The sequence below is a fragment of the Heterocephalus glaber genome, unplaced genomic scaffold (assembly GCF_053883595.1).
Source record: "Heterocephalus glaber isolate CG9 unplaced genomic scaffold, H.glaber_assembly_v1.0 deba00001472, whole genome shotgun sequence".
Taxonomy (NCBI): domain Eukaryota; kingdom Metazoa; phylum Chordata; class Mammalia; order Rodentia; family Bathyergidae; genus Heterocephalus; species Heterocephalus glaber.
Window position 1 is genome coordinate 14,380,859 of NW_028258315.1, and position 22,321 is coordinate 14,403,179.

The 22,321-nt window shown below is 44.0% G+C and overlaps 1 protein-coding gene across 2 annotated transcripts in view; it reads left to right on the plus strand.

Moving 5' to 3' along the window:
- The window catches only part of Jarid2 (jumonji and AT-rich interaction domain containing 2), a 253,956-nt gene that overhangs the window by 19,022 nt on the left and 212,613 nt on the right, over positions 1-22,321 (plus strand). The window contains exon 2 of one of the 2 annotated variants that reach the window (XM_087181178.1): positions 14,650-14,809. The exons of the other annotated variant lie outside the window; for it this stretch is intronic. Coding sequence (XP_087037304.1) covers positions 14,759-14,809 — 51 coding nt within the window. The 5' untranslated portion in view covers positions 14,650-14,758. The remainder of the gene's footprint in view (positions 1-14,649; positions 14,810-22,321) is intronic. 2 annotated transcript variants of the gene reach the window in all.

Below are 22,321 nucleotides of genomic sequence, written 5' to 3' on the forward strand. Positions count from 1 at the left end.
CAAAAAGATGGCATGAGGTGCAGGGGCTCCAAATTGGAGGTCAGGCCGATCGGCTTTATCTCAGATAACTGTCACACGTGCTCTCCTTGATTCCTTTATCCTAGAAAGTGTCTGGAGCCCAAGATGACGGATGGATCTGATGAATTCTGTGTGGCGTTTGTGCTGATTAAGCAGAATTTGGGAATCCTTATGTGGCTTTTCTTTTAAAGAGCTTTTTAGGATGGTCTCTGAGGAGTGTATTTTACCTTTTAATTACAGTGAGCTTCCAAAAAAAAACAAATGCACATGCCAGCCTGGGTTTTTGTTTTCTCCTAACACCCTCCCACCCTTCATCGAGGTACACACAGCACAGCGCATGCACACACGCGCACCCTGTAACAGTAGTAATGAAAAGGAAAATTGCCAACTGTGACCTCCACACCTCCCCCAGGGAAGGACTAAATTGCAGGACCTCATAAGGAAACAACAGTTTCATGGTCATTGTTCTCTGCCCAGCAGCCCTGGATTGCACTTCCCTTGCTCAATCTGTACCTCCTGGCTAGGGTGTTAGTACTATATCTGGGCTTTGGGGACTTATATCAAAAGCTCCCTCTGTTTCTTTGAGTTATTTTGAGACAAAACATTTTCTTATGATACTTTGAAAGTTCTGTATCCTCACTATTTAAATTTTTTTAGGTGAGTAGAAAGTTTTATTAATCCATACCTCTGTGTGTGTGTGTGTGTGTGTGTGTGTTTGTATGTGTGTGTGTTCTCATGTCGGTGTTATCTCATGACCCCAGGGGACCTCCATCCCTGGTGGCCTGTCTCCTAGAAAATGTGCTACTTTACTAACAATCCAGGTGTCAGCCGACCAGTAACTGTCCCTCTGGCAGTTTACTAGCTGAGTCCCCAGGAAGTTCACTGGGCCTCATCTTAAATTCTGTGTTATCCACTGTCCATGGAGTGCACATCTCTGGTAAAGATTAGGTGCTCTAATAAGCACAGGTCTGTCTGCTACATCTGGGCCATTTCCTCCCGCTAGTACGTCAGTATTGCTGGTGTTATGGTCCTATAGCTGCTGCTTTGGAGGGTCTGGAGTACTCCTGACATGTTACAGCTTGCTGCATGGTGAGCTCTTGTCCTCCTCGGCTGAGGGGAGAATTTAACACTTTGAACATAACCAGAATCTGCAGACTCTGGGCTTCTTGGAGTGTTATTTTCTTGTCTCTCGACTTTTTTGTCTTCCTCCCATTGAAAAAGAAAATCATGAGAGCAGCTCACGACTGTCTGACACATTACTGAGTGGTGCCTTCACTTTTCCTGAATGAGAGTTCAGAGATCTATACTGTGAGGCAGGACACAGCCAGCAGTGTCCAGGAAAGGAGCCCCCGGAATCCTAACCAGCTGGTTGGAAATGGCAGTAGGTGCTGAGGAGGGAACTGATACTCCCTGGAAGGGTGTCAGTTGTGAAATAGTCTAGGTATGGAGTTGTTCATAGAGTCAGGCTTCAAACAATAGTAAAAGGTAGACAGACTCTGAAGACTGGGAATGGAGTGTGCCTGTTCTGATGGGTTTTCTGGGTATTTCAAGCCATGGTGTTGAAAAGCCTCGTGAAGGACGTTGCTTTGGTCTGGTGGGACGTCAAGGTGTCACCTTTGTTGTGTGACTGAGAACCTTACCGAGTGCTTTCTCCATTGTTGGCCTGCCAGCTCTGTTGGTACATGCATCTAGACCTGTGACAGGAGGATGCGTTCATGCTGGTCCTCAGAAGAGGTATTTCACCTACGTTCCTGAAGGTGTGGTTGTGTTTCTTGTGGTTCAGACGAAACTCTTGCCCCATGGATTCAGTGGGAGGAAAGTCCACTCCCTGAAATGGACTTACAGCCTCCCAGATTGCTGCCTGGCTAATTAATCTCATACCTCACAGACAAGCATCCATTAATAGAGCCACTTACAAAGCATAATTCCTCCCTGCCCCCCAGGGAGGGGATGGGCGGTGGATGAAGTGGGCTACTTGTTCCCAAAGTGTGCCCACTTGGTTACCTAGGTACTGTGATAGGGGTGGTGGCCACCACTTTTTCCTTCTCTGGAAACACATCAAATCCATCACTTAATATATAAATTTAAAACAACTCTCAGGCAGCATACTTGACCCGAATTAGAGCTAGGTTTTGCTAATAGCGTTCATCACACACTTAGAAAGCTCATCTTTGAACTTTTTAACTGTTGAGGACAACGACGACCATAGTTATCTTGCTGCTGCTGCTGGTAATAGAAAATAGAAAGTTCATTTGCCAAAGCGATGGTCGTTTCCTTCTTAGGAGTGCAGCTTAACTCCAGCACTTCATTTAGCCGGAGGAAAACGGTCGCTACCTCCCAGTTAAGCTGTTTTCCATTATCCAGTTGTGGCCTGGGGCGGTGGGGCACAGAAAGGAGCAGTTAAGAAGAGGTGCTGCAGAAAGTGTACTGCTGTCTGAAAGCCTGTGTGGGGAGGACCCTGGCTTTAGAAAGGGGGAAGGGGAGGGGGCAGCAGTCGCTGAAGCATGACGAGCCTCCAAAGGCCCCTGGGATTTGAACACAAAAAAAGGAGCTTTTTGCAGCTCTTTCACATGCGCACGTCTCCCTCTGCTCCATCCATTCTCCCCTGCTGCTTTGTAAATCTCCCAGTTGGAAATTTTTAACATGGGAGAGCTTCTTCCTGTGCTTCAGTTGGCAGAATGCTCACACGCAGCTGCAAAGAATTTGCTTTTCCTTTTCACAGCATCTCTCATTTAAAAGCATTAGCAAGACTACAAAACAAAATAAAAACTTGAGGATTTTTCAGAAGTGGAAGCCAAGTTTAATTAAAGTCAAGGAAGTTGGGGGCTATAACTCTTTTGTGAAGCCTCTTAAAGTCAGATGTGAGCGTGTGCCAATGGCAGGCAAGGTGGGAAATGCCAGCGGCTGTTCCTCAAGAAATTTAAAGGCCTCCCTGTCTGGGGTGTGCTTGCAGGATAGCCCACAATTTATCAAAAGATATGCTGAGCCATTATTTCTTTGCTGGCCTCCAAAATGTTTGTCAGTTGCAGATGGCTGTTCCCTTCCTTTTGGAGGATGAGAACCCTTAATAGTTTTCTCTGACCTCCCAGGTCTCTATAAACTCTCATAACCTGAATGCCCCACACCTGCATCTGTAGACCAGCTCACAGGTCTAATTAAAAAAAAAAAAAGTATTTTCAGCTGGACTCGGTTGCACACTTGTAATCCTGGTATGGTAGGAGGACTGCAAGTTCATGCCCAGCCCGGGAAATCTAGTGACTTCCTGAGACCTTGTCTTGAAGCTGAAAGATAAAAGAGCTGGGGATGTAGCTCAGTCCCAAGGCCCTGGGTTCAGGCTACAGTACTAAAGGAAAAAAAAAAGTATTTTTTGACTTGATTACTACTGCCCCAGATTGGATTTTTTTTTCTTTTTTTTTCAGATTGGATTTTTAATCTGGTAGTATTTAGAGGTGCCTCTCAGCATTTGTCAAGGAGATTATGGAGCTCACATTTATTTACAGTGTGGAGAAACCTCTGTTATCTAGGTGATATGTAAAGTACTTTTACTGGCTAATAGAGTGCAAGGTCCTGTCAGTGTCCAGAAGTGAGGCCCTGGTCTAGTCTGACTCTGGATCTAGTCCCCAGGAAAGGTATTTGGAATTCATCTCACAGATTGAAGATAAGTAAACACTATCTGTTGACATCACTTTGAGTTGTGCCAGGAAATTATTAGTTAGCTTTACTCCAACTTTTTTATTTCTTCAGTAATTATACAGATATCAGTGCTTTAAATCTGGGGGAGGGTACTGGAGGTTGAACCCAGCCCTTCTGCACTGAGTTATATTCCCAGCCTTCTTTATTTTCTGTTTTGAGACAGGGTCTTGCTAAGTTGGCCAGGCTAGGCTCCTTGAGATCTTGTGTGTGTGCTCCCGTGCCTGGCTGGTGATTTTTTTTTTTAATGTTAAGAAATACTAACCCAGGAAATGTTTGTCCTGAGGGAACATGGTCGTTTCTTAGTACTTGTGTAGGTCCCAGCACTGCTACTTGAGGGGAAAGACCCAGAGTCCTTGGAGTCCTGTGAGTCTGATCCTGTGTGTTAGGTGGTTGACGGTCTCCTCCGGAGTGTACAGTTGGTTCTTTTTTTTCTTTTTTTTGCACTGCTGGTTGTCATCCAAGGCTGTGGGCATGCTAGGCAAGCACTCACTCTGTCTCTTGAGTTTTACCCCAGCTTCGGAACTGGTTCTGAAGTTGAAGTTGTACCTTTGGCCTTCACAGGTATTTGCCCTGCTTTGAGAAGGCAGTGGGAGCATGTAGAAGTTATTTGCCCTTTCCATTGTTGTTTTCCTCGAAGAGAGATCATAGCATATTTTGAACGCAGCTGAGCTACATTCCCAGCCCCTTTTTTAAAATTTTGAGACAGGTCCTCAGTAAGTCACTAACTTGTCCAGGCTGGGCTCAGACTTGTGATTCTGCTGCTTCAGCCTCCCAGAGCTTGAGATTACAGGGATGTGTCACCATGCCTGGATTTATTTAGGTTTTAGAAAATATATTTTTATTGGAGATAAAATTGTACATATGTGGTATGGTGTGACATTTTGATACATGATCGGGCCAGGGTAATTGGCTCATCATCTCCAACATTTATCATTTCTTTGTGTTGGGAACATTTGACATCCTATGCCAGCTGTGTTGAAATACAACAATGAATTGCCACGCTTCAGTTTTAATTTCACGAATGTGCATGTGCTTTGTTTTGTGTTTCTAGTTTCCAGTACATTGTTTTCTGCAGAAGGACGTGAAATGGTGTACGGGACCGAGACCAAAGATGGTTTCAGCAGGGCTCCAGGCCATCGTGTCCTGATCACTGAGGGGTCTCTTGCAGCTTCTGAACAGGCCTGGGTGGGACCAGGATTTCTCACCAGCTTGAGGGAGATGCTGATGTGCTGGGGCTCACTTGGCACCACTGGCGGGAGTTTAGGACTGACACTTTGGTTGGTAGTTTGGGTCTCTTTTCCCTCATATCTGTCCCAACAAGAACTCCCCAATTTAAAGATGTGGAAAAACAGTCTTGGGATTGTAAGGCCTAGAGCATTGCTTGAAAAATCCTTTTTTGGCCCAGTCCCTTCTCTGGTCTCCTTTTTGAGGGTGTTTTTTCAGGGTTTATTCTGGAAGGAAGCCTGGTGTCCTCACAGACAACTTGCAGAGTGCATTGTCTGCCTCCTGTTAGCGCGCGCTCTGTCACATCTCATCGGGGAGGCACAGAACAGCCTCAGGAATTCCTGTGTGCAGCCCATACTCTTTTGCTGTTTTCTATCCAGAACTCACCCTGAAAGTTTGTGTGTCTTTTTAAAAAGTTTTTATTAGATAATAGTTTACCATTGATTGAATGGATACTGACCTAAATCCCCCTGCCCCCCCAATTGAACCCAGGGCCTTTACACTGAGCTACATCCCCCCCCCCCCCGTTTGGTACTGGGGGTCGAACTCGGGACCTTATGCATGCGAGGCAGGTGGCGGCAACACTGAGCCAAAACCCTGGCCCTCCGCAGCCCCTTTTACTTTTCATTTTTTTTTGTTTTTCCTTTTCGGTACTCGGGATCGAACTCAGGACCTTGTGCTTGCAAGGCAGGCGAGGTGCCACTGAGCTAAGTCCCAGCCCTTATTTTTCATTTTGAGGTGGAGTTTCACCAAGTTGCTCCGTTGCATGGGCTAACCTGAACTTTCGATCCTCTTGCCTCAGCTTACTTACCAGTGCCTGGCATCACAGGCATGCATCACCACTGGGCTCTAAATGCGTCTTTTTTTTTTCTGGTATCCAGAGTCAAACTCAGGACCTTGCCACGCAGGCGTGGTTCCACTGAGCTACGTCCTCAGCCCTTAAATGCTTTTTATAAATTATGTTTTGTTTTGTTTTTTTGAGACAGGGTCTCACTGTGTATATAGTTCAAGCTGATCTCAAACTCAGCGTGATCTTCCTGCCTCAACCTCCTGAGTGCTGGGATTACAGGCCTGGCTCTGTAGATCATGTTCTAGCTAGTCATGGCTTACCACAGTTGTGTAACTTAGCTGTTTACTACATTGCAGTGCTGTGGAAGCAAGGTTGGGAGCTGGGCCCTGGGTGGACGCCTCACCCCACCACTCCAAATCCAGCTTTTCTTGCCCCTAGAAGTCAGTGCAGATGGGACAACTCCTTTTTCTGCTTGTCACTTATCTCCTGATACCCTAATCTCTCATTATCTGAGTTTCCTTACCTGTAGCATGAGGGCAAGACACCTCATTGGATTCTGAGTTGTGCTGGCTGCACATTGTATTTCTGTCATCTTGATTTTATTTTTGCAACACAGTCACTGATTGCATAAACCCAGTTTCTCTCCCCTTCCCCCATTTGTGCTTTGAGAATCATTCTTCCACCCGTTAGAGTAGGAATTAAGAATTATTTTTCTCTCAGTTGTTAAGAGTTACAATACCAGGCGAAGAGGTAATGTTTATGTTTTGCTATCAGGATACAAAAGACAGCCTAGAAAGTGGCCATTTATAGAGAAGGAAGTTGTCATTTATAAAGTGGGATTTACTAGCTTTTGTGGGTCTTCCCTTTTTACTTGAGAAGTTTCCCCTTGTGGGAGGGTGGGGATTCCTTCTGCTGGGAAACATCCTATATTCCTCATGCTAAAAGCACTGCATGTCTTAATTTTCTCCACTCTTAGTTTTAAGAGAGGTTTTCATTTGCTAAGGATTTTATACCCATAGTAGGTTCTCTGTAAACACATATGGAATTGAATAGTGAAATGATTACAGATTTATAAATGAGTTGTGTACCTACATTCTGCTCTTCTACAGTTGTATTTGTAAAAGAGGAAGTCATTTGAAAACTAATGATTGTGCTTATTAAAGGAGTTGTTTTTCAGGGCAGTTTTCTAAAGATTTTTAGAAATAATATAAATTAGAGGTAAAGAGCAGTGCAATTCTTTTGGGAACATCCTCTGAAGAATATAGTGTTTAATTTTTGCCACTTTTTGGTATCTTTTAAAACTGTTACCTTTTTTCCTTTCTTATTAAAAACACACACATAGGGCTGGGGATTTTAGCTCAGTGGTTTCGTCGCCCGCTGCGCAAGCGCAAGGACCCGACTTCAATCCCTGGTACCAAAAAAACCCCACACATACACAAAAAATGTCTTTTGTGCCTTAGCAAATAGTGTTTCAGAGTCCAGCCTGGTGGGGCGCACCTGTAATCCCAGAATTATGGGAGACTGAGGTATGAGGATCGAAAGTTTGAGCCTAGCCTGGGCAACTTAGTCGACATTCTGGCTCAAAATAAAGATGGGGGGATGTATCTCAGTGGTGCTGCCCCTGCCTGGCAAGCGCAGGGTCCTGAGTTTGATCCCTGGTGGTAGTGGGGCATAGAGATGGAGGTCAGTGTGAGGTCCCTTGGGTTCAATAGCTAGTACTGCCCAAACAAAATGAACCCCTCCCCGAAAGACTCCGATTCTCTGCATTTTATGAGAATTTGGGGGAGGATATCTATACTTTTTGTATGTGCTAGACGTGGATGAAGAAACTGGTGCTTTATTTTGTTTGTTTTTGAGAGAGCCTCCCTGTGTAATTAGTTTGGCCTTGAGCTTATGATATTCCTACCTCAGCCTCCAAGTGCTGGGATGGATGGGTGCACTACTGTGTCCAGCGAGAAAGGGGTGCCTTCTTATCTGATAAAAGCAATCTGTTATTCCATTCCATTTAGTTTTATTTTTTATATACAGTATTTATTTTATGCAGTGTTGGGAACTAACCCAGCACCCCACACGTGCTGGGAAAGCACTCTGTGGCTGAGATATTTCCCCCTAGCTCTGTGATTCCATTTTATTTTCATAGGAAAGCTGAACATTTCTATGTATTAACTAGTATTTTGTTCTGAAGAAACATGTTCTATTTGTAAAACAGGAAATGTGTGGGAAAGGGCAATTCAGCAGCATGTTATTGTGTTCACAGCAAAGAATTTATTTTTACCAAATTTATTTTCCTTTGGCCCGGGGATTAGCTCAGTAGTTCCGCTGCCTGCCTCCCAAGTGCAAGGTTCTGAATTCGATCCTCGATACCCCCCCAAAAAAATTTATTTCCCTTCATTCACATGATTTAACACGGTTAAAATCCTTTCTTCACTGGGAATTGAACCCAGGGTCTTGGACATAAATAACTGATATTTCTACAATGGTTTATTACACAGCCCTCCAGGAAGTAGATGGAGATTTTTATGTATGACGAGGAAGTGACTTGGACGGCCCAGGTGAGCAGTGCTGCTAACTGACTCACTTTTGATTCTGGAATCTTCTGTCAGTGGCGGTCCTTGGCACCTTGAAACTCTTTGGGGGTTGGGCCCAGGAAGGTGATTTCAAGGGCTTCCACTCCTTTCCCAGCTTCTTTCCACTCTTCCATTGCCTGATCACATCAGTAGGACCCTTTTTATTATTTTTATTTATTTATTTTTGGTGCCGGGGCTCAAACTTGGGTCCTTGCGCTTGAGAAGCAGGCGGTGGAACCACTGAGCTAAATCCCCAGCCAGTAGGACCCTTTTTAAAGCTGCTGACCACCTGGCCGTCTGAAGCTCCACCTGCAGCTAGAAGCTGATCATCTTTCAGGAATGTTCTGCTGGAGGCTGGTAGGACCCTCTGTGCAGAAAGAAGATTGGTCAGGCTTTTAACTTTGCAGTCTCTGGAGCTGTCCCTGGATGGCATGAGTCCTTCAGGCTTCCCATTTTGTTGTGACAGGATTAAAAGCGAGTTTTGCAGAGTTGCCTCTGTCTCCGAGACGTGGGTCTCAGCCTCGGGAGGTCAGAGGCGAGCTGGAGGTACTCCGGCCACAGGAAGCCCTCCCTGTCTGTCCTAGGTCTGGGGGTCCGAGTCCAGGGGATCCCAGAGCAAAGTTGTAGAGAGGCTGCCCCTTGGGCTCAGAGGTAGAGATAGGAACAAGCTGGAAGACTGTTCTGGCCTAGAAAGAGGTTATGTAGATAGGCATTTGGATCTTTGGTGTTTCTTTTTCTCTTTTTAAGGCTGTGCGCACAGCTGTATGTTCAGAATTGGAAAATTTCCTACATACACAGCTTCTTCATTAGACACTGATACCGGTTAATTCAAAATCACTTGTAATTGGAAGCAGCTGCTGTTTCCCAGCTGACTAGGTGTTCAAGTCAGATGCTTCTGAATTAGCTGGCTTGGATTATTCATATATTAATTAAAGTCCATTTTATCCCCCCCCCCCCCGCCCGAAGTCTCTTGCCTCTCCATTGACCAGGATTTTATAGTAATACATTTGAAATTGCATGAGCATCCTCGTAGATAGGTATAATGTAAGTTCAAGGACTTGAAGTTGATTATAGTCTTGTATTATTAAATAGTGAATTCAACTGCATTGCAATTTCCTTTTCTTGCTCTTTGAACCTTGCTTCTATAGTGGGGGAAAATTTCATTCCATTTAGGAAAGTTGAGACTTTTGTCCCCTTTCATCCTCCTGGGACACCAGCATATTAGGCTAATTGCTTGTGTCACTGCTACAGGGAAGGTACTGCCTGAAATGGGACAAGCATTTTTCTGGTACTTTTCATCTAATGGGGTTTGCAAATTAAGCCATGGATAGTGGGGCTTAGGGGCAGTGGGGATATTTTCTTAGAAGGAAAAAAAAAAAGTTAGCAAGTGCTTTGGAAAGGCTCTGTCTAGTTCCTCACCCGGCAGAGGATGCAGTGTGCACTGAGCAGCCTATAGGAGAAAAAGACTGCCTTAATTTTCCGGACCAAAAAAATGTTAGAGGGGAAATCACATTGCATTTCTCTCTATGATGCTAATGAGGAAAAGAGGCAATGCTGGAGGGAAGGATGTAAATGGCTGCTTCCTCCCCTTCCTATTTTAGCTACCTGACTTGGCTAAAGTTTGTCTCGACAAATGTCCTAGTGAATTTAATCTTGTGTTCATCCTTCTCCTCCCCTTGTGTGTTCAGGCCTGTTTTAGCTGGCTTGAAAAAAAAAAAACAAATCAGGGCAGTGCAGATCCATTAGGTTCTGCCTGCCTGTTCTGATGCTTACGCATTCTGCGTGCTGTGGAAGACATGATCTCTGCCCAAAAGGAGTTCAAGGGTCCCTGGAGAAAGCAAGTCTATTCCTGTCATTGCATTTAGGGGATTATATAAATATCTGTCCCCTGTGATTCGGCACTGTCATGCTGAGCCCTGGGAGAGCCAGAGGAGTTGTAGGTTGGTTAGCTGCTGTTAGAGGTAGAAATTTACCCCTGGAACAGTCTAGATATATATATCATCATCATTATTCTTCATCTTCATCATCATCATCATCATCATCATCATCATCATCATCATCATCATCATCATCATCATCCCAACCCCAAAGATACGCATGCGATTGGCAGCTGCTCTACCAGGGAACCCATGGGGTACATGTTTAGTGCTTTATAGATTCCTTTTCTGTGTTATGTTAGGAGACCCTGGGCCCCTTGTTGATCTGGACTCTTGATTGATTTAGTTATGGGAATAGCACAGTCTTGGGACCCTCCAGATGAAGCAAGCCTGTTGGTTCACGTATGTGGTGGGGGTGGGACTGAGCTGGCTTTGGTGGAGTGATGTGATGGACGGGCTGTTGCATTCAGGAGAGTCCCTTTGTGCCTGGGATTCATGCCACCTGGAATTGTCAGTGGCTGCTTCATGTTGCTCTGGTAGTTACTTGGACATAGGGAAATAGGCCTGCTGCAATTTGTGCCTTTGGGCTTTCCCCGAGTTTCAAAGCCACCAACACTCAAATTTCTGGTAAACCTTAGAAGGACAAGGGAACACATGTGATACAACAAAATCTCCTTGCAGTATATTTTGTTAGCAAGTGACACTTTCCTCATATTTTCAGTTCTTCCATAATGAGTTCTTGGTGTAAGTGTTTTGTTGAAATCTCTCCATGGTAATAACTATCATGCCATGAATGTTTTGCCTATAAAGTAACAAGACTGCTTATTCTCATACACATTTGCAAAGCAGCATGTATTTTATTTTTACTGATGAGCAGATTACACTTCGGAAAGAGAAGTGGTCCGAAGCAACATGGGGTGGAGGGAGGCTGGAGTTGAAGCCGTTTTCTTTTTGGCCTAGACTGAGGTATTTATCGTGGTGCTGGTCTCGCACAGGCTACACAAGTGCCCTGCTACTGAGCTGTGGTTTGAATTACAATCCACCTCCGCCCCAGATCCAGCTTCATATTTTGATTCTGCTGTTACCTGTCCTGTGTAAAGCTCCACAGGCTCATTTACCATCTCCTCCTTAGGGTACTGTAGAGAAAAGAGGAGCTAGTGCACTTAAACTGGAATCAAAGTCCAGCCATTGTCATTTTGTGTTTTGAGGTCTCTGTTGGCTTCGAGGTGTGGCTCAGTGGTAGAGCCTTGCTTACTGTATTCAAGGGTCTGGGTTCAGTCCTCAGCACCCTTAAGAAAGGAAAAGAGAAATAGGGATAGATGGAGAGAAAGCACCACAACTCCACATTCTTGACAGTTGTGAAAAATATAAGAGAAAAACTTGAGTAAGGGACAGGAACTCGGTAATGCCAGATGATAAATCCACAGTGTACAGGTCAGAGGGGAAGGGTCTGGGGCCACCTCCAACACTATTTGCCTGGCCTGCTGCTTGGGAGGCCTGATTGTTGGTGGAAGGCGGATTTGGTGCAGGGATTAGGCCCCTGTTGTGCCAGCCCGCTCTGCAGGGCTCCAGACTGGAGGCTGCCAGGGGCCTTTGGAGACCCAGCACCCCAGGCCTGCATGCTCAGAGCCTGGGTTTGCCTGGGGCTGTTCACATGGAATTGAATTTGCAGTGGGGGAGCAGAGAGGGAAAGAATAGGAGCAAATTTCTCATTTCAAGGAGTTAGATAGATCCTTAGGGATGTAAAGAAGGAATTCTGCGTGGAGGATACAAAAGCATTCCCAAGTTAGGAAGAGGAGGGGGAGAGGCAGAGACAGAGACAGACAGACAGACATAGACATAGGTAGAGCGAGAGAGAGAAGAGAGAAGACACCTTAGGTTCCTGAGGTCAGGGAGGAATTGCCTTTGGCCTTGCCCATTGAAGCACACAGACCTGTTTCACCTGGCACAGCTGGCGTCAGAATAGCCCTTTGTGGGTGCTTTTATGTGTGCACTTAAAATTTTTTCTTGGTCTTCTTTAGTAAGCACACACGAGGCCCCAGGGGGCTAGTGAAAGAGGACACTAGCAGAAAAGGGAGTGTCCAGGCAGAGGAAAAGGCTTATGGGGCTGGAAGGAAAAAATACATATCAAATATGAGTTAGGGGAAGCAATGCTTTGAGATCAAATTCTTTTTCCCTCCCCTGAGAAAAACACTGTTATTCACATAATGAAATAGGTATATGTATCTATTTATAACGGCCAGTAAACTTTTCCCTTTTCTTTTTGCTACTAAAGAGAGTGTAGCTGTGACCCTTCATTTTATGTTTCCTGATGCATACATACAGGAAGTTCTCTGGTATACAGACCCAGCATTTCAGTTCCAGCTCACAAGGGGCCTGCATTTTCATCAGTAAGTACCACAGTGTTTTATCAAGTGGCTGGAGCTCTTCATCCTGCCAGCGCTGGTGACCCGGGTGATAGACATCCTTGCTAAAGTTCAGCATTGTCATCTGGGGGTCCATTTTGTGTTTGACCTGTAACATGTGTGTGGTTTCAGGTGTCCATGTGTTTGGAGCAGCTGGCTCCCCAACTTCCATGGCACCCTGGGCTCGGCCTCGGTCATGCTTGTGCCCAAGTGTATCACCTTTATCCCCCAGCACCACCATGACCATTATTTATTTATTTTTTTCCGGTACCAGGGATCGAACTTGGGTCCTTGCACTTGCGTAGCAGGTGGCGAAACCACTGAGATAAATCCCCAGCCCTATGACCGTTATTATTATTATTATTATTATTATTTTTGGTACCAGGGATCAAACTCGGATCCTTGCGCTTATGAGGCAGGCGCTGGAACCACTGAGCTAAATCTCCAGCCTGACCATTATTTTTTCGTTTGAATACATTTAAAATGATGAATATATACAGTGCTTAGGTTTTTATTTATGGAGTACCGTGTGTTTCTGTGAAGGTATATATTGTAAGATGTACATCCAGGTATGCCACTAGTAATTTGCTCTTGTGTTTTGTCAGAGGTAATGGGGCACTCATTACCAATAAACTTCTCTATTGTCAGTTTTCTTTCTTTCTTTTTTGTTTTGTTTTGTTTTTTGTATTGTGAGACAGGGTCTCACTAATGTAGTTCAGACTGGATCCTCCTGCCTCAGCTGGGATTACAAGCATGCATCCGCGGGCCTGGGCTTTTTAAAAAAAATTATTTAAAAGCAAAACATTTGTCAGTATATTTTAGATATACATAATGGTAACACTCGTCATAGATAGGGCACTTTTTTTTTTTTGGTACCTGGCATTGAACTCTGGTCCTTGCGCTTGCGCAGCAGGCAGCAAAACCACTGAGCTAAACCCCTGGCCCAGGGACTTCTTTTTTTTAAAGTTAATTTCTTGTGTAAATTCTGTTACCTGTCAGTGGTTGATGGAATAAAAATCTTAACTAATTTTTTTGGTGCTAGGGACTGAACTCAGGACCTTGTGCATGTTAAGCATGTGCTCTACCTCTGAACTACACCCCCAGCCCCAAAGTTTTTGTTTGCTTTGGTTCTTTAAGACAGGGTCACACAATGTAGCCCTGGCTGGCCTTGAACCCGAGATCCTCTTGCCTGGCCTCAGCCTCCAAGTGCTGGGATTATGGGTTGTGCACCACCAGGCTTGACCAAATCTAAATGCTTAAGCATTATCTAGGATGCTTCATTTAACCTGCTGGCACTTAGGTGGTAATCAGTAAGTAACTGTTGTCGCCCTAACTTGCATCCCATATTAACCTTAGGCCCTTCTGGATGAATGTGACTAAATCCCTTTCCCCAGCTGACATAAAAGACTTCATGTGGGGCCGGGGATTTAGTTCAGTGGTTTCGCCGCCTGCTGCGCAAGTGCAAGGACCCAAGTTCGATCCCTGGTACCAAAAAAAAAAAAAAAAAGACTTCATGTCTAGAGAGTTGGAGGAATAGTAGGCAAAACAGTAGGCAACACCTGGGCACTCACCGTCTAGACTGAGAAGAGTACATCATATTGTTTATGTCAATGTGACCCAGGGTCTGTTTCTTCCCTCAGAGCTACAGCTTTGGCAATTTGGTATTAGTGATCTTGGTTAGCCATTAAAAAAGAATAAAATAACCACGCTGTTGGTCTTGTTGCAGCACTTCAGTAGTAATAAAAAAATAACTTCAGTGACTTTGGTTTTTTTCTGCCAAAGTAAATGTTGGCTGTCTTTCAGATGTAGTAATGTTGCTTCTCTAAATTTGTTCGAGTTAAACTAAAGCAGGGCCAAGTTGAGAAATTAGTTTCTCAGTTTTTTCCCTTCCAGTTTAGAAAAAAATTTTAGGTTTTGGATACTCTTGTGCCTACAATTCTGGTTCTCTTCTCCCTCCATTAAAAAAAGATCATAAAGATTGAGCTAAGATATCATCCACGGAAGGAGCAAAGATCCAGATTTTATAGTCTTTACAGGGTGCTGATTGTGGTGATCTTTTTTTTTTTTTTTTTTAGGTACCGGGGGATGGAGCTCGGGACCTTCCACTTGCGAGGCAGGCGGTGGAACCACTGAGCTAAATCCCCGGCCCAATTGTGGTAATGTTAAAGTAAGGTATTTGAGCCTATGTGGAAGGTAGTTAATTCAGTAGGACAGTTTCTTCTTGGTCATAAAAGTGTAAGTAAAGGTAGTTTTAACTACTTGTGGTTTTTATGTTGAGTGTTTGGACTTTGCTGGGGATGGAACCCAGGGCCTCATGGGTGCTAGGCAAGCACTGTACCACAGAGCTACATCTCTAGCCCTTACTCCTTGTTTTATTTTTTGTTTTTTCCTTACTCCTTGGTTTTAAAATGGGTTTTTTTTTTGTTGGCCTTGTAGTGGTTTTTACCTTACACTTCCAAACTATGCTTGTGTATTCCTAGGTAGGAAATTCAAGAAGGTATCACGAATGCTACCACAGGCAACCCTGTGTTACTGTGCGTTAGCTGATTGTTGAAAGAGATTGGGAGTATGTTAGTTTAAAGTGTGTTAGAGTTTGGTGCATACAAGTGCTGGAGAGCCCAATGCCAATACACATTCACGAGGCAATCTCTAGACGTTCTGCACACAGAATTGGAAGAGTTACAAAGCCTTTATTGTGCTCTACCTGGTTTGGGCAGGTAACCTATGAGGAAGGGATTGTTGGCTTTGCCTTAGCCCTGTGCTTCACAGCACTTTAATTCACATGATGCCATTAAGGTATGCCATTGTCCAAAAGAAAAATAAAGTGAATACATCCTGGTATGTATGCATGCATTTTGAAGTCACTTTCTTTTCTTTTTTTTTGGTACTGGGAATTGAACTTGGGACCTTGCGATTGCCCGGCTGGCGCTGGAACCACTGAGCTAAATCCCTAGCCCCTGAAGTCACTTTCAGTATCATGTTCACAAATGTTCAGAGCAAAATCTGAAGCCCCTCTCCCCCCAGCTGTGTTCCACTGCCTTCCTCAGAGGCCAGCTCTGCAGTGGTTTAGTGTGCACCCCCCCCCCCCCGCCTCTGCATGTTAATGGGTGTGGTTATGTGTCTGTCTCTCTTGTTGGCATGAGGAGTGTAAGGTCCTGGTATGCGGCTTAACTTTTTCTCACTTAGGATTGTCTAGAAGTTTTCTTCATGCCTCTCTTTTTCCTGCTGCTCGGTATCTGATAGGGCCAGGGTACTGTAGTTTATTTAAGCACTTCCTTATGATGTTTCCTTCCTAGAAGAGCCTTGACATTTACAAGGCATCTAGTGGACATTTACGTTGTTTCCATGGTTTTGTTTACTTAAAATTTCTTCCTGTACATCTTTCACACACATGATGATATTAGAGTAGAGCTGATTGGAAGTGCATGTGCTCTGTTTTTCTAGTAGGAAGAGATTATTCCTTTCAGAGAGGGACACACCCACCAGCACACCCACCAGCAGACCCACCAGCAGCTATGGAAGCCTTTATTTCCCTCTTCTTCTTCCCAGTGTTTACAATTACATAGTTTGCTGATGAATTCCACCCATCATTGTTTTTAATTTACATTTCTCTGCATTGAGCAATTTCCTTGGCCTGTTAGTCTATCGTGTGTATTCATAGCTTTGTCAATGTTTATATATATATATTAAAAAATGCATTCTTTTAAAAATGTTATAGATAGATAGATAGATAGATAGATAAAGTATGGCTGTTTGTGGGATAGGAAGTGATTTTTTTTTTGTGGGGGAGGAGTTGGCACTGGTGATTGAACCCAGGGCCTTGGAACTGAGCTGTATCCTAGCCCTCTTTTATGTTTTGAAGCAGGGCCTCTCCCCAAGTCAGTACCCAGTCGGGTTGAATTTGAGAAGCTCCTACAGTAGCCTCCCAGAGAGCTGGGGTTACAGGGTGTGCCACGCCTGGCTTGATCTTCCGCTTTTTAAAATAAAGGGTGCAGAGGCTAACCGAAGCCAGCTAGCCCATATGTCACCTCAATGCCGGGCATGGTCTGTGAGGGGAACACTCCAGATTTGCCTTCCCAGCAGCATTGAAATGTACAGTACCCAGCTGTTTATAGTAAGTGTGCGATACAGCAGATCTCAGGAAAAAAAAATCAAACTGAGGTTGTGTACTTTTTGATTAGCATCTCCCCATTTCCCCCACTCCTTTCATCGCTTTGCTTTTTTTTGTAAAAAATCAGGGTCTCACCCTGTAGTCCAGGGCAGCTTTGAATTTATGTATTTATGTAGCCTAGGCTGACCTTGAATGGATGATCCTCCTGCCTCAGCCTCCCAGTGTGTTGGGATTATAGGCATGCCCCACCATGCCTGGCTGTTGATTGCTTTTTTTGAGCTGTTTATGTTCTGAGTATTTATTATATGTGAAATATTGGAAATATTTGTATTTTAAGTAGGTTTACTTTGTATTTTTGTATAGAAGTTTAAGCGTTTTCTATAGTCTGCTGTAGTTTTCCTTTATGGGTTTCATGTGTTTGCTTAGAGGTACTTTTTGACCCCAAGGATATGACCATATTCCCGTGAAATTACCTTTGTTACCTTCTGCCTACACACTCCCTCCAAGTTCTTAATCTCTACACTCCCACATCATCTTTTTTTTTTCTTTTTTTCTTTTTTTTGTATTTTCTAACATCTGTGTAGCTTATTGGTGCAATGGGATCATTCACAGAGTAGTATTGTATGTTATTTTTTTTTTAGTAAAACATTTATTGGTGCATTTTAGATTACATAACGATCACATTCATCATAGGGAATTTGTACTAGTACATGATATATCTTTCCTTCAATTTTCTCTCTTTTTTTTCTTGTCCCTTCTCCCACATCACCTTCTACAGTATTGGCACGACTCCTTGGTTCTCTGGAATCTCCCCCCACCCCCACCCTGTACCAGGGATCAAACTCAAGACCTTGTACTTGCAAGGCAGGGGCCGTGCCGCTGAGCTAAATCGCCAGCCCTTGAATCTTTCAGAAATGATTTTTTCTGACAGCCATATATTACGGATACCTTAGGGTTTATTCCTGTTTAAGTACCCAACTTCTAATGTAATTTTTAAAGTATCAATGTACAATTATTGTCATGTCCATCATTATCCTGCGCTAAGTAATGTATTCATGCATCCCATGAATGCGTAAAGAAATAGCTCTGCTTCAGAGTTTCTGGACTCAAGCTCCACTTAAATACATAAAAATCCAGACACATTATCTTTTTTATTTTTTTGGAGACAGAATCTTACTATGTAGTCCAGGCTGGGCTTGAATTCACAAATTCACTGTGTAGCTCTGGCTGGCTTCTAACTCATGGCTGTCCTCCTGCCTCAGTCTCCTGTGTGCCGGGATTACAGATGTGCACCACCATGCCTGGTTCAGACACATTACCTCATTGTTTATGATCCTTAGAGGAGAAAGTGATAAAGAGGTGACATCCATTGTACCATTTATATATATATATATATATATATATATATATATATATATATATATGAAAAGGTAGCAAATAGTTAAAAAGACTTTTCTCTTAAAGAAAATACATTTATTTTTATTTTTTTGCCCTGTATCTAGAATCAAATTCAGCATCTGGCACTTGCCAGGCAGGCATGGCACCACTGAGCTACATCCCCAGCCAGCAAGAAAGTAACCTTTAGGATTTAGGGGTGACAAAGCCCTTGCCTGGCATGCGTGAAGCAGCTCAGGGTTCAGTCTCCAGCCCCCTCCCCCAAACAACAGAAAAGATACAGAATACCAGCCAACCAATCAGATAAGCCCCACATTTTCAGAACCTCTGGATTGACTTGTGTGATTTTTTATCAACTCAAGTTTTCTGGTGGTTCTTTTTGTTTTTGTTTTCTTTGGGTTTTTTGGTACTGGGGATCGAACTCGGGAGTTGCGCTTGCGAGGCAGGCAGCGGAATCACTGAGCTAAATACCCGGCTGGTGGTTCTTTTTGTATAATAATGACCCAGTTGACATTGTAGCTTCATGATATTTTATCATGTGATTAATTATAACATGGGAAGCCAGTTAACCTAGGTTAACCCTGTGAAGTGAAGCTGCAAAATCCCTTGGCAGAGGGTGCTGCTGCTTTGGTGCATGGAATCTGAAATTGCTTTTGATTCGAAGGGACCACAGGGTGACAGGATTTTGGGGAAGAAGGCAGCGTCGTTTCTCACCTTGGCCTCCTCCATGGAGAGTGAGTCATCGCACCTTGTGTATAGGAAATGTGACTTCTAGCTGTGCATCCATTAAAAGGAATCATACTGCGACAGAACAATTTGGAAGACCTTTGGGATCTCTTATAAAGGAATTTTGCAAGCATAAAGTATGCATTATGTATCAGACATATATTAAAACCCATTTTATGAAAGAACAACACATTGACATTGTTTAACTTAGCCACCTGCAACTTCGGACATACAACTGTGAGCAAGAGGATTATTCTTTACATACCGGTCGCACTAGCTTTGGGGCTTCTCCTTTTAGTGCCACGTCTCTGTTGAAATTGCTGCTTTCTGACAGGGCTTCCTTTGTGCTGTTCCCCTAGAGTCACCCTCCAGCACCTCACTTGGGGGTCTTGCTTGTTCTCTGGACCTGTCTTGTCTTTGCCTCTGACACTGGCGGGCCTTCCTCCATTTTCCAGACAGCATGAGAGTAACCATGACGCACACCACCTTAAACCTGCGGGGTTGGGGCCCTCCCCTGCTCTTGAGATCCGCCCAGGCTTCAGGCTGGGGCCTGCCTGGCTTCCCAGCCTGTCTCCACACAGCCTTCAACATTTCTTGAGCCTTTCTTGTTCTCTGCTCCAGCCACATGTCCTTTTCCTTCTTTATCTCAAGAGATACTTGAACCTTTTGTAATCTGGTAAATTCTATAAACCCCTTCTTAGAACATTTTTCTGAATACTTACAAAAATGTAGGATTGCAAAGGAACCTAATACATTGAAATATAGCCATCAAGATATCATGGAGCAAAATTCTGTTACAGGAATATGCACTTTTTGGTCCCTACGAAATACTAACTCAAAATGGGAAGTCTCATTGTAATTTTAAGGCAGTGATGATATCGCCAACCACAGAATGGGATCTGAAGACTTTGTTGATGTCACACTCTGAAGCTCCCTGTCTCTGGTATGTGGCCTGCATTCAGAGTTGAAGGGACACAGCATTTCAATAACACGTTAATGCGGCTCAGCATGGCCCATTGCCCTTTCTGCATCCAGACAGTAAATCCTCCGGCAGCATCTGCTCCTTTCTTCCCTCTGCATTTGTTCCTTTGCCTGGATTCTTACCTTGGCCTTGAGACTTCAGTGTCATTCCCTGAGGAAACCTTTACCTTTCCAGGTTAGCAGCCCAAGTTAGTTCAACCTGCCCAGAACTCTGCCCCACTCATTTGCAACACTTTTTAAAATTTTGGTTAGTACATGTTGGCAGTCCACAGTGTTTCCATTCCTTGTGTGGAGGAGTTGGGTCCTGTACATAACACATCTCCATTCCCTTTTTCATACCCTTCCCTCTCCACTTTCCCTGTTCCTCATTTGCAGCACTTTGAAACATGCACCACCTGCTTTTTCTTTGGTGAGCTTGCTGAGTACCTAGAAGGCATCACTGGCACTCCTGAATACCTAGGGTGACGGCAGCGTAGGCCAATAAGGTCCTGGAGCGTCACCCCAGGAGCTGTGGGAAGGCATGCTGGTGGTGTGGCCAGAGAGGAAGTAGAACAGCAGCGAGGACAGAATGCTTCTTGTTAGTCCCAGTCCCTCCCAGTGAAATGTGAGGTCACAGCCCAGAAAGATGTACTGGGGATCAGTGGTTGCTCAGGCACCAAAACGGTCCTGACTAGGGTTGATGAGACCCAGTTGACAATTCGTTCCGTGAGGTGGTTCTTGAGCTGGGCTTTTAGGAAGGGTACCCATTCCTGTAATCTCGGCATTCTGAGAGGCTGAGATAGGAGGATCACAAGTTCAAGCTTAGCCTGGGCAACTTAGCGAGAGAATCTGTGTAGCTTAGTGTCAACACTTGCAGGTTCACTCCCCAGTACTGTGAGGAAAAAAAAGTGTATGATTTGTTTTTTTCTCCAACAAAGGGTGAATCCAAAAGGTGTAAGGGGAGTCAGAGGAACCAGAGAAATGGGGAAATGTGATTAGCAGATGGTGCATCAGAGCTCGCCACTTTCTGGTGTGCTGCTTTTGGTGGGGAACAGTGTGTTGTTATGTTAAGTTAGTTTTCCGTTCTTAAATATTTTAAAAACATGACTTAGGGCAAGAAGTTGCATGTTGTGTTAATTGGGGACAAAATTGGTAAATCTGTGAGCCAGTGAACACCTGTCTTCATTGAAGGTGGGAGAAAAGCCTTACATTTTGAATACTCAATTTCACAAACCTGTTGTGTAATTTGCATATATTCAAAATGCACCCATTTCTAGTATACAGGCCCTTGAGGTTTAACAATCCTATATCCCCATGTGACCACCACCCAGTTAAAATGGAGATTTTTTTTTTTTTTTGATGCCTGGGATTGAACTTGGGTCCTTGCTCTTGTGAAAATTCCCAGCACGAAATGGAGATATTTTATTACTCTGAAAGTGTTCTTGCATGTTTTTGGATCTATATCTATATCATCTATATAGATGTTTTGCATCTATATCTCTTCCCAGCCAGTGTTCTGATTTCTGTCAACATAAATGTTGCCTGTTCTTTTCAGCAGTAAGGCTTGCAAGTCATTTCAGTTGTGTGTATGTAGTGTAGTGTTCAGTGTTTGTTGTATAGATCTGCCTACCACATTTGTTTGTCTGACATTAGTTGCTATGAATATTTGCAGTTAAAGCTATTTGTAGTCATAGATTCTTTTCTTTTCTTTTTTCTTTTTTGGTACCGGGGATCAAACTTGGGACCTTGCACGTGCGAGGCAGGTGCCAGAACCACTTAGCTAAATCCCCGGCCCATAGGTTTTCTTTTCTTTGGGTAAATACGTTGGTGTGTAATTGCTGGGTCATAAAGTTTTTTTGTTTTTTTTTTTTACGGTACTGGGGATCGAACTCAGGACCTTGTGCTTGTGAGGCAGGCACAGTGCTACAGAGCTAAATCCCCGGCCCAAATATTTTTAATTTTGTGAGAAACTGTCACATACTTATGTGCTGGAGCATCTTGTAACTAGAGTATTCTAGTTGTCCCATTCCTGGTCAACTTTATTATTGTGTTTTTTCTTTTTTCTTTCTCCTTCCTGCACTAGGGATTGAATTCAGGGCCTCACTTTTGCTAAGCACACAGTCCCACTGTGCTCTTTTTCTTAAATGTTTGTAGTAGTTAGTGTTTTGCTAGACTCAGTCAAGCCCATGTGTTGCAGAGCCGGCAAATGGTTTTTGGCCAGGGTTAAAAATCCTTCAGCAGTTCACATCAGATGGCGCTTATGCAGTTATTATGAATAACGTCTTGGGTAAAGTGTTTGACTTCTCTTAGGTTAGAAGTGCTTCTTTCTTCTTTGTGTCGCTCTTCGTCCAGAGCACCCTGTCTCTGTCCCCATGAGGTAGGTGTACCTTTCTGTAGTAGATGAGTGGCTGCAGTTGCTCATTTCACCCACAGTTCCAGGAGACAAGGGTTCTCAGCCTGTAGCAGTGGGCAGCTAAGTGTGAAAGTGGAGTGTCTTGAAGTAAAGGAAGAGCCAGGGAAGCCCAGAGTCCCCGTGGGTCAGAAGCAGTGCGTGG